This window comes from Eptesicus fuscus, chromosome 8 (assembly GCF_027574615.1).
Source record: "Eptesicus fuscus isolate TK198812 chromosome 8, DD_ASM_mEF_20220401, whole genome shotgun sequence".
NCBI classification, from domain to species: Eukaryota; Metazoa; Chordata; class Mammalia; order Chiroptera; family Vespertilionidae; genus Eptesicus; species Eptesicus fuscus.
Genome location: NC_072480.1, coordinates 50172442 through 50189358, shown reverse-complemented (window position 1 = coordinate 50189358; position 16917 = coordinate 50172442). Strand labels below are relative to the sequence as shown.

Below are 16917 nucleotides of genomic sequence, written 5' to 3'. Positions count from 1 at the left end.
GTTGTAAATGACGGCAATACAACTAACGTTGGAAGACGAACGATTTTGCCATCTTCAGATACAGGCAGTCCACGTCATCTGCATGAGTACGCTCAAGATGCAGTTGCCTCTGTTTGTCACTACGGGCATCCAGACCTATTCATTGCATTCACATGCAATCCAGCCTGGGACGATATACAACAGCTCTTACTTCCTGGGCAATCGCCGGTGGATAGGCATGACATCACAGCACGTGTTTTCAGACAGAAGCTGAAATGGCTGATGGATTTCATGGTAAAACATGAAGTGTTTGGGTCTGTGCGCTGCTGGATGTACTCAGTGGAATGGCGAAAGAGAGGATTACCACACGCACATATACTAATCTGGCTCTATAACAAAATCACTTCAAACGAAATTGACAATGTAATATGCGCCGAAATACCCGATGCCGAGGTCGATAAGAATTTGCATGAAGTTGTGATGTAAAATACGATACATGGACCTTGCGGTACACTGAATCCAAATTCACCATGCATGATAGACGGAAAATGCTCTAAGCGATATCCTCGAGCATTAGTATTCAACACAGTTACAGGAAATGATGGATATCCCTTATACAGAAGAAGATCAGCAGAAGATGGCGGTAAATTAGCAACCATGCACATGCGAAACGGTGACATCGAAGTAGATAACTGGTGGGTTGTTCCATATTCGCCTTTGCTATCGAAAACATGCAAAGCGCACATGAACGTGGAATACTGTAACTCCGTTAAATCGATCAAATACATTTGTAAGTACGTGAATAAAGGCAGCTACATGGCAGTTTTTGGCGTGCAACCAGAAATAAGTGATAGGAATGCAGTTATACATATCTATGAAATCGCAGTGTCAGGCTGGAAGATACATAAGCAGCAATGAAGCTGTATGGAGAATTCTTTCATTTCCCATACATGAACAAAGTCCAGCTGTTGTTCACTTAGCAGTACATCTAGAAAATGGACAATGCGTTTATTTCACAGCTGCAAATGTGCAACAAATAGCCCTGAATCCACCGGCTACAACTTTAACTGCTTTCTTCACGCTATGTCAAAATGACGGGTTTGTGAAAACACTGCAGTATTCGGAAGTGCCTACCAATTACACATGGAATGCGAGTAGAAAATCATTTTAAATGACGCAAATGAGGAGAGCGAGTTGATGGACAACCTGGCATATTCAAAGAAACCACGATAGGCAGACTGTACACCATGCATCCCAATCAAGATGAATGCTTCTTTCTTCGCATGCTGCTGGTAAATGTGCCAGGTCCAACGTCTTTCCAGTAATTGAGAACTGTCAACGGCGTTACACATGCCACTTTCCACAGTGCATATCAAGCTCTGAATTTATTGGATGTATGCATTAATGACGCGTGCAACATGTCACATCCAAATCAAATTCGTGCATTGTTTGCAATCATATTGACCACCTGCTCTCCTTCATCTCCAACAGAGTTATGGGAGAAATATAAATCGCACATGGCTGGAGATATTTTCCGTTGAATACGTAAGGAAAATTCAAATATGAACATGGATTTCACAGCAGAAATCTATAACGAAGCATTGATAATGATTGAAGATTTGTGCTTAGAAATCACGAACAAAGTTCTCAATCAACTGGGAATGCCATTACCCAATCGATCTGCTGCTGCTTCGTTCGATGTAGAATTGCGTCATGAACAAAATTACAACACGGGTGATCTTTTGTCGTATGTGCAATAAAATATTCCTAAGCTAACACTTGAGCAAAAAGGCATTTATGATCAAATAATGCAAACTGTCAATAACGGGGTTGGAGAAATCTGCTTCTTAGATGCGCCAGGAGGAACTGGTAAAACATTCCTAATTAGATTGATTCTGGCAGCAATTCAATCCCAAAATGACATAGCCTTAGCTGTTGCGTCATCCGGAATAGCTGCGACATTGCTACCAGGTGGAAGAACTGTTCATTCTGCTTTGAAATTGCCATTGAACATGCAATTCATTGAAACTCCCACGTGCAACATTTCCAAAGCATCCGGCATGGCAAAAGTATTGCAGAAATGCAAACTTATTGTTTGGGATGAATGCACAATGGCACACAAAAAATTGTTCGAGGCTCTTGATTGATCACTGCAAGATTTGTGTGGAAACATCAGACCATGTGGGAATGCATTAATATTGCTTGCAGGAGATTTCAGGCAAACATTACCTGTAATTCCTCAATCGACACCAGCAGACGAAATAAATGCTTGCCTGAAATACTCTACTTTGTGGCGACATGTAAAGACGTTAAAATTAACTACAAATATGCATGTCCAGCTGCAAAACGATCGATCAGCTGAGATATTCTCATATCAATTGCTGGAAATTGGGAATGGAAAGGTGCCGGTTGATTGACCTCATGACGAATTTCATTGCCTCATAACTTCTGCAATTTAGAGAGGTCAAAAGAAGAATTGATTGAAAAAGTATTTCCCAATATTCAAACCAATTATAAGAATCACGATTGGCTGAGTGAATGAGCTATTCTTTTGAGAGGATGGCGAGGCAGAGGTGGTTAGGAGGATCAGCAGGCAGGTGAATACTTAAGAACCAGCGGTCCCAGATTGTAAGAGGGATGTCTGACTGTTGGTGAGTCCTGATTCCACTCAGGCCTAAACTGACAGTCAGACATCCCCCAAGGGGTCCCGGATTGAAAGGGTGCAGGCTGGACAAAGGGACCCACCCCCCTGGCTCCATGAACGATTTTCATGCACCAGACCTCTAGTCATATATAAGTTGCCTGTTGATAAAAGGAGAGAATGGGTGGGGTTTTTACAAACCAAGGACATATTAAGAACCAAGGAAAAAAATCCTTCTAAAAGTCCATTCTCCCACAAGTACACATGGGAAAAAAATTCTATTGACCATATTCAATTATTTTCAAATGTATGCTCTGAATAGTTTAAGTGTCACACTTGTCTTTGGAGTATCCAGTATATGCTTTCTTATGGCTAAAAGAACTTTCATTTAAACCAGAAACTCCACAAAAATTAAACTGTTAAAAATGTGACTTCTTTAACATATCTTTTTTATTTTGGTTAAGTAAGAAAAACATTTTTTTACTTTAAGGATGTGTTCTTTTTTTTTACTGCAGTGTAATATTCCATTGTGTAGATGTACCACAGTTTTCTAATGCACTCATCTGCTGATGGGCACTTAAGCTGTTTCCAAATCTTAGCTATGGTAAATTGTGCTGCTATGAACATAGGAATCCATATATCCTTTCTGATTGGTGTTGCCAGTTTCTTGGGATATATTTCTAGAAGTAGAATCACTGGGTCAAATGGGAGTTCCATATTTAAGACGCCCATGAAAAACACACATGGTGTCAAAACAAGCCAGAGGAAAATCATTTGGGCTAAAAATGAAAAAGGGAGTTCTATATTTAGTTATTTGAGGAAACTCGATACTAAAAAGAAGGAATTCTTACCAATTGCAACAGCATGGATGGAACTGGAGAGCATTATGCTAAGCAAAATAAGCCAATCAGAGAAAGATAAATATCACATGATCTAACTCATTTGTGGAATATAATGAACAACATAAACTGATGAATAAAAACAGATACAGAGACAGAGAGGCATCATTCAGACCGTCAAATCTCAGAGGGAAGGTAGGGGAGGGTGGAGATAAGGGGGAGAGATCAATCTAAGGACTTGTATGCATGCATATAAGCCTAAGCAATGAACATAGACATCAGGAGCGTGAGGGTATGAGTGGGGGTTCAGGGGATGGGGAAGATAAGGACACATATGTAATACCTCAATCAATAAAGAAAAAAAAAAAGGATGTGTTCTTTCAGATTCCACAAAATATTTTGAAACATATTTTCACAAAGAGGTTTTGACTTAGCAATCAAATAAATGAAAAAATTAGGTTTCAACTGTGGCTTGAAACCCTACTAAATCAAAACAGAAATGTTAAGAGTTAAAATATTAATGTTTTTAGACACATGTAAAACTTTAGTCAATTAAAATATTATCTTTTTTACATGAACTTCTTGGTTATCAGAAAAATAGTCAGAAATTAGAGGCACTTCTTCTGGTAAGTCAGTATTTTCTTTTAGGATATCAAACTCTACTTCATTAATTTCTTTTCAATTCATGTGATAGGAACTCTGAGCTCTTAATTTGTCAGCATGTAGAGACCCCTGCACTGGCTTTAGCAGCAGCTGAGCTTCCCTCCTCCATGTAGACCAGGATTGGTGGAACCCATCCCCTCTCAAATTCCCTGCAATTTCATCATTGCATGACGGGTAGTTCAAAAACGCATCTTTGAAAATTTGTGCAAGGATGTCATTGAGGTGACCTCTTAGGGTGAGCGCTGCTAGGGGAGATTGTGCACCTGTAAGACTTTGTCAGGTCCTGCACACTGTTCTCCCAGAGGAGGGGACTCCCCACTGCTCCCTAGAAAATCTGCTGGCGCCCCTGCTGCCTCACTTTGTCCCCAGGACCGGTCCCCACTAGACAAGAAGCCTGTCAGTCTCATGGTGACAGTGCTCTCTCCCCAGGGTTCACAGTGTGTATCTCCCCTTTGGGGAGGTGGGGCATCTCTGAGATGGACTGGTGTGTGCACTGCCTCTAGGACAGTGGTTCTCAACCTTTCTAATGCCGCTACCCTTTAATACAGTTCCTCGTGTTGTGGTGACCCCCAACCATAAATTATTTTCGTTGCTACTTCATAACTGTAATTTTGCTACTGTTAATGAATTGTAATGTAAATATCTGTGTTTTCCGATGGTCTTAGGCGACCCTGCTAGCAGTTCTCAACTTGTGGGTCACTACCCACAGGTTGAGAACCACTGCTGTAGAGCCTAAGACCATGGGAAGGATAGTGGTGATCCTTGCTCAGCCTCGTGAATGTACATCATGTTCAAGAATGGCACCATTTAAAATAAATCAATAACTTTATTATTCAAAAGGGATTATACAATGGAAAAATAAAGGTCAAAAACGGAAAAAAGAAAATAATAAAAGCAAAACTCACCCAAAACCCCAAAGTAATAAAAGGATCAAAAAAGCAAGTATGCCATGGAGAACATAAAGACAAAATAAGAACAATAAAGAACACGGAAATATCAAGGAGTGGGGGGAAACAAGCTTTCCCCTTGGGGCAGGTTGAGCACATTCAATCAGCGGCCCTTGAGTTGGCGCCTCCACAGGCAGCTCCTCCTCTGAGGCAGGAACCAGCAAGGGTCCCGGGGAGGGTTCTTCTTCCAGCGCTGGTGGGGCCTCAGTTGTGTCTGGGGCCGGCCCTGGCTCCACAGCTGCAGCTGGAGAGGCTGCTGGAGGTGGCACGGGCTCTGGAGGTGCACACGCCTCCAGCTCTGCCTCCAGCTCTGCCTCCAGCTCTGCCTCCAGCTCTGCCTCCAGCTCTGCCTCCAGCTCCTCAGGGTGGACTTTGGGTGTTACAGGAGGAGCCACGTCTGCCCCCTGGGCTGGTGCTGGAGTGGTGAGAGGAGAGAAGGTCACCCACGTGCCAGAATTCCCTTGTGCCCCCCAAACACAGAACACAGCTAGAGCCCAGGACCCACCACAGGACGCCCTCCCGCCCAAAGTCCAGCAGGCGGGTGTTTTGAGGCCAGTCTTTGCTCCTGGCCAGGCTCTGGGGGGCTCCCTGTGTGTCTGGCAACAATCCCTCCCCATAAGCTCACAGGGACCTCCCCACCCATCCCACCCCCACCGCCCACCTTCTCACCCTTGGGCTCTGCCTCCTTGGGCTCCAGGTCTTCTGGCCTGGTGCGATTTCCGCAGGCACAGCACTGCAGCACTGAGTTGAAAAGTGCCTTCTGCCTGTTGGGACTGAGCGGCTTCGAGGTTGGAGGCTGGTGGGGCCTGTGTGGCTCGGGTGGAGGAGTCCATCTCCCTGCACCCATGGGCCCTGGTTCCCCAGACCCCCAGGTGGCCACACGCACTTCAGGCCTGCGCTGGCCCTCAGTGGTGTGGCTCACCGGCCCCTCCCTGCTGGGCGTGGGGCGGGGGTCTTCATGGACCAGCTGCTGCTCCTCCTTGACCAGCTGTGGCCTCTCCTTGGCCGGGGTTGGGCTCTGCAATGACAGTGATCTCAGCTGACTGGGCGGACTCAAGCCTGGCCCTGGTCACTGCTGCTTCTGCCCACTGGACCTTCTGCTCCCAGATGGGGTCCAGCCCTGTGTCTACACACACATCCACCCAGGGGAAATGAGACTCACCTCCAGGGCTCAGGATAGACCTCTGGTGGAGGGTGCCACCCACACTCCACATCCACCCAGCCAGCCTTGACCTGGGGTGTGAACATCACTGGTCCTGACCCCCAAACCCAGCCTGTTCCTGTTCTGGACAGACCCTCCCCAGGTGAACACCCCCTTCACCCCCCCACCCCCAAAACACTGGGGGGGGGGGGGGGACATGGGGCTGCTGAGGTGGGATCAGGGTGGTGGCCTGGCCCGAACAAACCTCCTGTGTTACCTCTGAGCGCCGCCGCCGGGAAAAGGGCCACAGGCGTCCTTTGCGCTGAGTCCGGGTCCGGATCCAGCGGCTCCATCGTCAGGAGGTGAGGTCACTGGCTGGGTCCCCTTGCCCAAGCCCCTCCTCAGACATGAGCAGTGACCTCACCTCCTGACGATGGAGCCCAACAGAACCTGGAGCCCCGGTAACCAGGCAGCCACATTCTATAACTGCCCTTCCCTCTCACTCGGATAGAGACCTTGGAGAGGACACCATGTTTTCGTGTTGTCTCCCCGTGTCCCGAGGCCGATGCCTCCAGAGAGGCAGCGAGGAGAGTGTGTTTAGTCGTGGCCGCCGCTGGATCCGGACCCGGACTCAGCGCAAAGGACGCCTGTGGCCCTTTTCCCGGCGGCGGCGCTCAGAGGTAACACAGGAGGTTTGTTCGGGCCAGGCCACCGCCCTGATCCCACCTGAGCAGCCCATGTCCCCTCCCCGTGTGTTTGGGGGGTGGGGGTGGAGGGGTGTTCACCTGGGGAGGGTCTGTCCAGAACAGGAACAGGCTGGGTTTGGGGGTCAGGACCAGTGATGTTGACACCCCAGGTCAAGGCTGGCTGGGTGGATGTGGAGTGTGGGGGGCAATACTTAGACCTCTAAGTCCATCTGCCTGAGGTCTATCCTGAGCCCTGGAGGTGAGACTCATTTCCCCTGGGTGGATGTGTGTGTAGACACAGGGCTGGACCCGATCCGGGAGCAGAAGGTCCAGTGGGCAGAAGCAGCAGTGACCAGGGCCAGGCTTGAGTCCGCCCAGTCAGCTGAGATCACTGTCATTGCAGAGCTCAACCCAGGCCAAGGAGGGGCCACAGCTGGTCAAGGAGGAGCCGCAGCTGGTCCATGAAGACCCCCGCCCCACGCCCAGCAGGGAGGGGCCGGTGAGCCACACCGCTTTGGGCCAGCGCAGGCCTGAAGTGCGTGTGGCCACCTGGGGGTCTGGGGAACCTGGGCCCATGGGTGCAGGGAGAAGGACTCCTCCACCCGAGCCACACAGGCCCCACCAGCCTCCAACCTGGATGCCGTTCAGTCCCAACACGCAGAGGTTACTTTTCAACTCGGGGCTCCCGTGCTTTGGCCCGTGGCTAGAAGACCTCCTGGAGCCCATGGAAGCAGAGCCCAAGGGTGAGAAGGTGGGCGGTGGGGGTGGAATGGGTGGGGAGGTCCCTGTGAGCTTATGGGGAGGGATTGTTGGCAGACACACAGGGAGCCCCCCAGAGCCTGGCCAGGAGCAAAGACTGGCCTCAGACCACCCGCCTGCTGGACTTTGGGCAAGAGGGCGTCCTGTGATGGGTAATGGGCTATAGCTGTGTTCTGTGTTTGGGGGGCACAAGGGAATTCTGGCACGTGGGTGACCTTCTCTCCTCTCACCACTCCAGCACCCGCCCAGGGGGCAGACGTGGCTCCTCCTGTAACACCCAAAGTCCACCCTGAGGAGCTGGAGGCAGAGCTGGAGGCAGAGCTGGAGGCAGAGCTGGAGGCAGAGCTGGAGGCAGAGCTGGAGGCAGAGCTGGAGGCAGAGCTGAAGGCAGAGCTGGAGGCATGTGCACCTCCAGAGCCCGTGCCACCTCCAGCAGCCTCTCCAGCTGCAGCTGTGGAGCCAGGGCCGGCCCCAGACACAACTGAGGCCCCACCAGCGCTGGAAGAAGAACCCTCCCCGGGACCCTTGCTGGTTCCTGCCTCAGAGGAGGAGCTGCCTGTGGAGGTGCCAATCAAAGGCCGCTTGTTGAGTGCCCTCACCCTGTCATTTCTGTTTTCTTTATTGTTCTTATTTTATTTTGTTTTTATGTTCTCCATGGTTTACTTTCTTTTTTGGTCTTTTCATTTCTTTGGGTGTTTGGGTGAGTTTGGCTTTTATTATTTTACTAGAGGCCCAGTGCATGAAAATTCATGCATTGGAGGGGAGGTCCCTCAGCCTGGCCTGCCCCCTCTCACAGTCCAGGAGCTCTCAGGGGTGGGAGGTGACCTGGCGATCAGGGGAAGGTGACACCTCATCACACCTCTGCTACTGCCACTGCCAGCAGCGCAAGCCTCGGCTGGCCCTACGTACCTGAGCCTCGGATGGCCCTGGGCAGCTGGGAAGCCACCATCTGAGGCTTGCCTGTGCCTCAGGCCAACCCTGGGTAGCTGGGCAGCCACCATCCGAGGCTTGCCTACTCCTTGGGCCAGCCCTGGGCGGCTGGGCAGCTGCCATCCGAGGCTTGCTGTGCCTCAGGCCAGCCCTGGAACTCTGGAGGTTGCCGCATGCCTGCCGACCCGGCGGGGCTGAGGGGATGGGGCACTGCCATCTGGTGGCTGTGGACACTGCCATCTTTGAGAATGTGGCAGTCAATGAGCACATTCCCTCCTTATTGGCTGTGGTCACCACCATCTTTTCAATGGTGTGAGGATCAATTAGCATATTCCCTCTTTATTAGATAGGATTTTTTTCTCTTTTTTTTTCTTCATTTATCCATTGTATAATCCCTTTTAAATAATAAAGTTATTGTTCTTTTTTAAATGGTGCCATTCCTGATCATGAAGTACATTCAGGATCCTGTGTACACATCAGCACTGTCTGGCTGCAGGATGTTCCATGACCGAAAAAGGAAACCCTTTTCAACAGTAATCACTCCCCACTCCTCCTGCCCCTGGAAACCCCTGATCTGCTTTCTCTCTATCCCTTTACCTATTCCAGACAATTTATACAAGTGGAATCTTACAATAGGTGTTGTTTTGTGTTTGTTCACAACTTTTTTTTTTAAATCTGAAATAGCGTTTTTTTATTTGAAAGGGAAATTTGAGCTAGAGATCAAAGGTAAAAGAAGAAGAAGGAGGAGGAGGAGGAGAGGAAGCAGAAGCCCTTTTAGTGTGTACCTGATCTATGATCTCTGTGTGAGACCTCCGTGCCAAATGTGACCCTAGGGCCAGAAGCCAGTCAGACAGGGGCTGGCTCTTCCAGTGACCAAAAAAAAAAAAAAAAAAAAAAAAAAGGAAAAAAATCTGGTAATCTGGAAAGAAACCACCAGCTGGAAAGCATTTCTCACAGCCCAGAGAAAGTGTTAACATCCCTGTGGTGCCAAAAACCCTCTAAAGTCAGTGTCTCTACCGGGACAAAGGGCAAACACAGGTACTTCCAACCAGAGGCAGTGCACACTCCAGGTTATGTCAGAGTTGCCTGACTAACCCTATGGGGACACACACAGTATCTCTACACTGGGGAGAGGGTGCTGTCACCATCAGACAGGCAGGCTTCTGGTCTGGTGGCAATCAGCCCTGGAGACAAAGTGAAGCAGCAGAGGCCCCAGCAGATCCCCTGGGGGAGGGGAAAGGCCCCTCCTCTGGAAAACAGTGTGCAGGACCTGCCGAAGCTCCACAGGTGCACGCCTGCACCTGATAGTGCTCATCCAAGGAGGTTACCGCACAGAAATCCTTGCACAATTGTTCAGAGATGCATTTGGAGACTACCCGTCAGAGCACTGATGAAATACCTGGGAAGGGAGAAAACACTAATGTCCATAGAAAGGGGATGGGCTCCACCAGTCCTGGCCCACATGGTGAAGGACGCTGAGCAGCTGCTAACGTGGGTTCAGGCGTCTCAGATAAAGACCTCAGGGGTCCTCTCATGTGAGACAGGTGAAAAAACTGTCTACATCCAGGACCCCATCAGTTAGACCACATATATGTGATGTCAACATGTATATAAAGAAAATGGCATGATGCTGTATACTGTATATAGGGAACCCTAAATATTCTACCAAAAACTGCTAATATATATATATATATATATATATATATATCCTCTCTAATAAAAGGGTAATATGCAAATATTATGCAAATTAACCATCACTCTGCTACACAAGCCATGCCCACCAGCCAAGCCAAGCCCACCAGCCAATCAGGGCGAGTATGCAAATTAACCCCAGCCAAGATGGCTACCATTGGGTTTCCCAGGCAACAGAAGAAGCCAAGCTTTCCACACACTCTGGAGGGCCCAGGCCTCCACTCAAGGATACAAGCGGCAGCCATGGATCCAGCAAGAGGCTTGGCTCCGCTCCAGGCTACAAAATTTCAATTGTAGAAGGTAAATAAATTCCAGATACCAGGGCCTCTGCTTGGGTTACCAGGTGTGTGGCTGGCTTGCAAACCACCACAGGCCCCTCTCCCAGGCCAATGCCCCAAGGGAACCCCACCCTGATCCAGGACAAACTTCAGGGCAAACCAGCTGGCCCCCACCTGTGCACCAGGCCTCTATCATCCTATCTAATAAAAGAGTAATATGCAGATTGACCATCAATCCAACACACAATATGGCTGCCCCCCTGTGGTCAAAGATCCTGCCCCCATGTGGACACAAGATGGCCACCACAAGATGGCCTGCAGGGGAGGGCAGTTGGGAGGCACCAGGCCTGCAAGGGAGGGCAGTTGGAGGCAATCAACCCTGCAGGGGATGACAGTTAGGGGTCACCAGGCTGGCAGAAGAGGGAAGTTGGGGGCAAACAGGCTGGCAGGGGAGCAGTTAGACATCAATCAGGCTGGCATGGGAGTGGTTAGGGGGTGATCAGGCTGGCAGGCAGAAGGGATTTAGGGGCAATCAGGAAGGTAGGCAGGTGAGCAGTTGGGAGCCAGCAGTCCTGGGTTGTGAGAGGGATGTCCCATATTGGAGAGGGTGCAGGCTGGGCTGAGGGACACCCCCCACTCCGTGTACAAATTTTCTGCACCGGGCCTCTAATATATGTATATATATATATGTTTGAGCTACTAAGATCTGATTACTTTATTACTTTAATCAATCCTTCAATCCTACATATATGCTGACCAAATAACTCAGCTATCTTGCTATTAGCTATTTATCAAAACATTTTAAAAATTATGTCCACACAAAAGTCTGTATGTGAATACTTATAGCAGCTACATTGCTAATCATCAAAAACTGGAAGAAAACAAGGTATTTTTGTACAGATGCCCTTGAATGAATACGACTATGGTACATCCATAAAACAAAATACTGTCCATTGATAAATGGAATAAGCTATATGACTTATATGAAAATATAATGAAACTTAAATGCATTTTGTTAAGTAAAATGAAATGGACTAAAAATGCTATATATTGTATGATTCTATTTGTGTGATATTCTAGAAGTAACAATTATTAGCAGAAAACAGATATATCTGAGAGTGAAAGTTTACTACAAATATGCCATCCAGGACTTTTCTTAGAGTGATGAAATATGATACATTGATGATGTATTCTTCATATATTTACCAAACCCACACAGAATGTACTTTGCTGAAATTGGTTAAAACAAACAAACAGACAAACAAATCAACAAACAGAATCAAACAGGATATAGCGGCATCCCAGAATAGGATGGAAACAGTGACAAAATAATCAAATAACAAATGCATGACATAACCTCACTGAGAAAGGTGGAAGAAAATGGAGCTGACCTGATGCTAGGAACAGAATTGTTGTGTCCCAAATTCTTATGTTGAAGCCATATTCTCCAGGATGCTGATATGTGGAGCTGGGGCCATTAGAAGGTAATGAGGTTTAGCTGAGGTCATGAGGGTGGAGCCCCCGTGATGGGATTTGTGCCCTTAAAAGAAGAGACCAGAGAGCTTGTGCATATGCTCCCTTTCTCTCCACCATGTGAATGCACAATAAAAAGGTGCCTTTCTATAAACCAGAAAGAGGGCTTTCACCAGGAGCCCGGCTGTACCAGCACCTTGATCCTGGAGTATCAGCCTCCAGAATTGGTTTTCATTTAAAATATCCTGAGTCAGGTCCTGGCTCATGTGGTTCACTTGGTTGGGCATTGTCCCCTGCACTGAAAGACTGTGGGTTTAATTCCTGGTCAGGGCACATGCCCGGGTTGTGGGCTCAATCCCCAGGAGAGGGCATGAAGGAAGCAGCCAATTGATATATTTTTGCTCTCACATCTATGTTTCTCTCTCCCTCTCCCTTCCTCTCTCTCTAAAATTCAATTAACAAAACAAACAAACAAAAAAAATCTTTAAAATATGCTGAATCAGAGAGGAAGTTTTTTTTTAAGGAGTGAAAGGCATATTCCTAAATATGCGCATCTTTACCAACTGATCACAGCCATGTCCCTGTTATTAGATGGGGTAAAGCCTAAAAGAGTTTCCAAATAAAAAAATTTAAAAAGGTTTCTATCTTCAAATATATCCACAAACATTGTAATTGTCAATATTTGGAAAAATAAAGTTTCTTAAGGAAGATCATTTTATCAAAACAATAAAATAATTAGTATGTTGATATAGAATGTATTTTAGTACCCCTTTATATCTTTCTTGCATTTGGAAATCTTTTTCATCAGTGTAGAAATCTTGTAACATCATCCCTCCTTGTCCCAGTTTGATTTTCAGTAACACTAATATGAATGATAAATTTAATCATTTAAATCATCTAAATCAAAATGATTATTTTTATTTTTATAAAGTTTAAAGTAGTTTGAAAATTCAAGAGATAGCTTCTTTAAGAAAAATAAATATAAAAGCAAATATAGTACCCAAAATAATAAATAAAAAATTGTCAAAGCATTTCTTTGCTTACATTAGTCTGTGATATTCTAACTAAAATAATAATCATTTCAATTAAGTTCATGGCTTCTGTTGGAATTTAAGATTTTGAATAAAAATAATTCATATAAGTTATTTCCCTAAAATTTATGTTTTTCATATTTAACCAGTATATTACAAAAAGAATAATAGAAAGTTGTGACAGCTATTTTCAGGGAAAAAATCCATTGCAAAAGATTGAAAAATAATTTTAAGCTGTTAAAGGGGGTGTATTATAAACAGCACGTGGAAAGGTAGATAAGCAGTGCTTCATAGCCTAAGATGTTCAAAACTAATATACCCTAACAATCCATGTTAACCCACCACTGTCACCACTCCTAATAGCATATGCAATAATATTTCCTAAACTGTGCATACAAGAAATTATGGAAAGTTTTATCTAATACAATTTCATTGAAATTCAGAAAATATTTTGACTGAAAGTTTTTGTAATAACATAGTAAAGTAGTTCTTATAAATGGAATTTTAATGTAATCTTTTGGAGATGCATTTTTTCTGCCAAAAGAAGAGAATAGAAATTATCATTTTTATGAGTAATAATATCTAAGATACATGATAGCTAAGGAAAATACAATTATTATGTCCAATATGTTTATACATTAAATAGATTTATTCCTTTATATACATGCTAACACATGCACACACCCAATGCAGGCTGTACAGTACATTTATTACATACGTATTTGCCGAGAATCCTTTAGTAGTCCTAGTAGAGTATCTCTTTCAGTACTAGAGCTCACAGCAATGAACAAAATGGATAAAACTCATTTCCTCATGCACTTCCATTTTAATGAATGGAGAAGTAAATCCACAAACCAAATCTATATATATAAAAGCCTAAGTGACCAGCCAACTGGCTGACTGGCCGACTGGCCGGTAGCTGTGACATGCACTGACCACCAGGGGACAGATGCTCAACACAGGAGCTGCTGAGTGCCAGCAACTTTGCAAAGTGCCCTCTCACACTCCAGGACCCCTCGGGGGATGTTGGACTGCCAGTTTCAGCCCAATTCCTGCAGGCCAGGCAGAGGGACCCCACTGAGGGACATGAATCTATGCACCGGGCCTCTAGTAAATTATAAGTGCTAATGAGAAAAATAAAGGAACAATGAAGAAAAGAAATGGATTAAGGTCAATAGGAGTTTACTTTTTTTCCTAGAACTTTGCTAACAAGGAGAAAATTAATTTCATCCCACAGTTTGGATTAAAAAAATCTTAGTGATTGATTTTGTTTTACCTTGTTTGTGTCCCTTGCTTAACCCTTGGACCAATTTAGTCTTTCCATGTGCCCAGGAATCTAAGACAAACTGGATATCAATAAGTATAAGCTCTACCTCAAGCATATACTGAATTTTTCATTTCCTAAATTTCTCCTAATAATAAATTATATATTTTGTATATCTAATGTTTTTCTTTGTTGATTTAATTTCACTGAAAAATATTTTGTAATTTTTTTGCAGATTTAATTCTACAATTTTTGTAAGTATAATTTTCATTGATTTTAGAGAAAGAGGGAGAGAGAGAAACAACAATGTGAAAGAGAAACATAGATCAGCTGCCTCCTGCATGCCTCCTACTAGGGAATCAACATAAGCATGTGTCCTGACAGGAATACAATGAAAACCTTTTGGTGCATTGGATAGCACCCAACCAACTGAGCCACACTGGCCAGGCCAGAAAAACCATTATTTTTTATACCTTTTTTCTTATTTTTTATAGTACTCTTTCATCATCACATTCAATAATTAAAACATCCCATTTATAGACAGGCTTATGACTTGTTTTTCATGCAATATTAATTATTTCCTAATATTGATTCTTTTTTAATTACAGGGTAACTTTTTGATAATGAGAAAAATTAATTTCATTAGTGATCTGGATCCATCAGCACTCTCTGTATCATTCACCACCTTACCTGCATTCTTCCTTTATATGATAAGATATTTATAATTTACTCTTTTGCCTTGCTGTTTCTTCAATATGCAATTATCTTCTCTCAATGTATTAGTTTCTTGGGGCTACCATAACAAAATGCCACAAATGGGTGGCTTACCATAACAAAAATTTATTGTCTCACAGTTCTGGAGACTAATGTGCAAAATCCTGGTGTCAGCAGGCCCAGGCTCTCTCAAAAACCTGTAGGGGAACATCCTTCCTGCATTCTCTAGCTTATAGTGATTGTTGGAGTTCCTTGGCTTGCAACTGCAATATCTCAATCTCTGCCACCATTGTCACATGGCATGCTTGCCCTTGTGTCATTGTCTTCTCTTCTTCTGAGGAAACTCATCATATTGGCCTAGGCCTCCTCCTAAAGAGCTCACATTCATTTGATCACATCATCAAAAAACTTACTTCCAAGTAAGGTTCACATTCTCAGGTAATGAGGTTTAGAATTTCAACATATTTTGGGGGGGACACAATTCAACCCGTAAGGCCATAACTTCCTCTTTTGTTTCCTCAGTCTCTACTCAAATATTGCTCCATCAGACTGTTCATTCCTAATGATCCATTATAAAGTAATTACCTTTTATATTGTGTACCTTTAGTCTTCTCTATTTTTTTCAGGATATGAAATGGTATAGTTAACTGACACCATATTTATTTCTGATTCTGCTTATTAAACTAACTAGAGGCCCAGTGCATGAAATTCGTGCACAGGGAGGGGGGTGTCCCTTAGCCCAGCCTGCACCCTCTCCAACCTGGGAACCCTCAAGGGATCCCACCAGGATCGGGCCTCATCGGGCAGTCTGACATGCCTCTCAAAATCCAGTACTGCTGGCTCCCAACTGCTCACCTTCCTGCCTTCCTGATAGCCCCTAACCACTTCTGCCTGCCAGCCTGATCACCCCGTAACCCAGTGGTCGACAAATTGCGGCTCGCGAGCCACATGCGGCTCTTTGGCCCCTTGAGTGTTCTAACATCACTTCTTCAAAATAGACTCGCCCAGGCCAAAAACCGACTTCTGCACATGGGCCATGAAGTTTCAATCACACTGTACGTGCACACACGTACAGTATTTTGTAGAAGAGCCACACTCAAGAGGCCAAAGAGCTGCATGTGGCTCGCGAGCCGCGGTTTGCCGACCAGTGCCCTAACCACTCCCCCGCCAGCCTGATTGATGCCTAACTGCTCCCCTGCCAGGCTGATTGCCCATAACTAACCTCCCCTGCAGGCCTGTGTTCCCCCCAACTGCCCTTCCCTGCAGGTCCAGTCGCCCCCAACTTCCCTCCTCTGCTGGCCTGGTCACCCCTAACTGTCCTTCTCTGCAGGCTTGATCGCCCCCAACTGCCCTCCCTTGCAGGCCTGGTCCCTTCCAACTGCCCTCCACTGCAGGCCATCTTGTGGTGGCCATCTTGTGTCCACATGGGGGCATCCATCTTTGACCACATGGGGGCAGCTATCTTGTGTGTTGGCGTGATGGTCAATTTGCATATTACTCTTTTATTAGATAGGATTTCTGTTTGTGTGCACTAAATATGTCTCATGGAGATAACATGTCTTCAATAATATTGACTGCCCTGTTTGTAGCAATGGGAGCAGTTCTGGAAACAGTAGATGCTCAAGAAATGGTTATAGATTTTTTTGAGTAAATAAAACCAGATTAAAAGGAACTTGGTTACAGATTTAATCAAATGCCACATTGCAGTTTAAATCTTATCTACACTAATAAAAGAGAAAAATGCTAATTGTCCATACCTCCGCTACACCCATAGCCAATCAGGAGTGATATGCAAATTAACCCAGCAAAGTTGGCAGGTAAATTTGCATACACAAGCGGGGCAGGCAGAGGCCCTATGCAGCCGATGGTATCCAAGCTGA

At 45.5% G+C, this 16917-nt stretch overlaps 1 protein-coding gene across 1 annotated transcript; it reads right to left on the bottom strand.

Annotated features, from left to right (window-relative positions):
• Positions 1-987: 987 nt before the first annotated feature.
• On the bottom strand, positions 988-6067 carry LOC129149963 (skin secretory protein xP2-like). The gene is made up of 3 exons (XM_054719927.1): positions 5739-6067; positions 5142-5484; positions 988-1060 (listed from the first exon to the last, which is right to left on the bottom strand). The coding sequence occupies exons 1-3, from the start codon at positions 5914-5916 to the stop codon at positions 988-990; spliced, it is 594 nt and encodes a 197-aa protein (XP_054575902.1). The 5' UTR covers positions 5917-6067.
• Between the last annotated feature and the right edge of the window lie 10850 nt (positions 6068-16917).

Coding starts and splice junctions, on each gene's coding strand:
- LOC129149963 (XM_054719927.1), bottom strand. CDS start 5,916: ATGGGTGCAGGGAGATGGACTCCTCCACCCGAGCCACACAGGCCCCAC. Junction 5,485..5,738: donor CAAGGAGGCAGAGCCCAAGG/GTGAGAAGGTGG, acceptor TCACCACTCCAG/CACCAGCCCAGGGGGCAGAC. Junction 1,061..5,141: donor CAACCTGCCCCAAGGGGAAA/GCTTGTTTCCCC, acceptor ATTTTGACATAG/CGTGAAGAAAGCAGTTAAAG.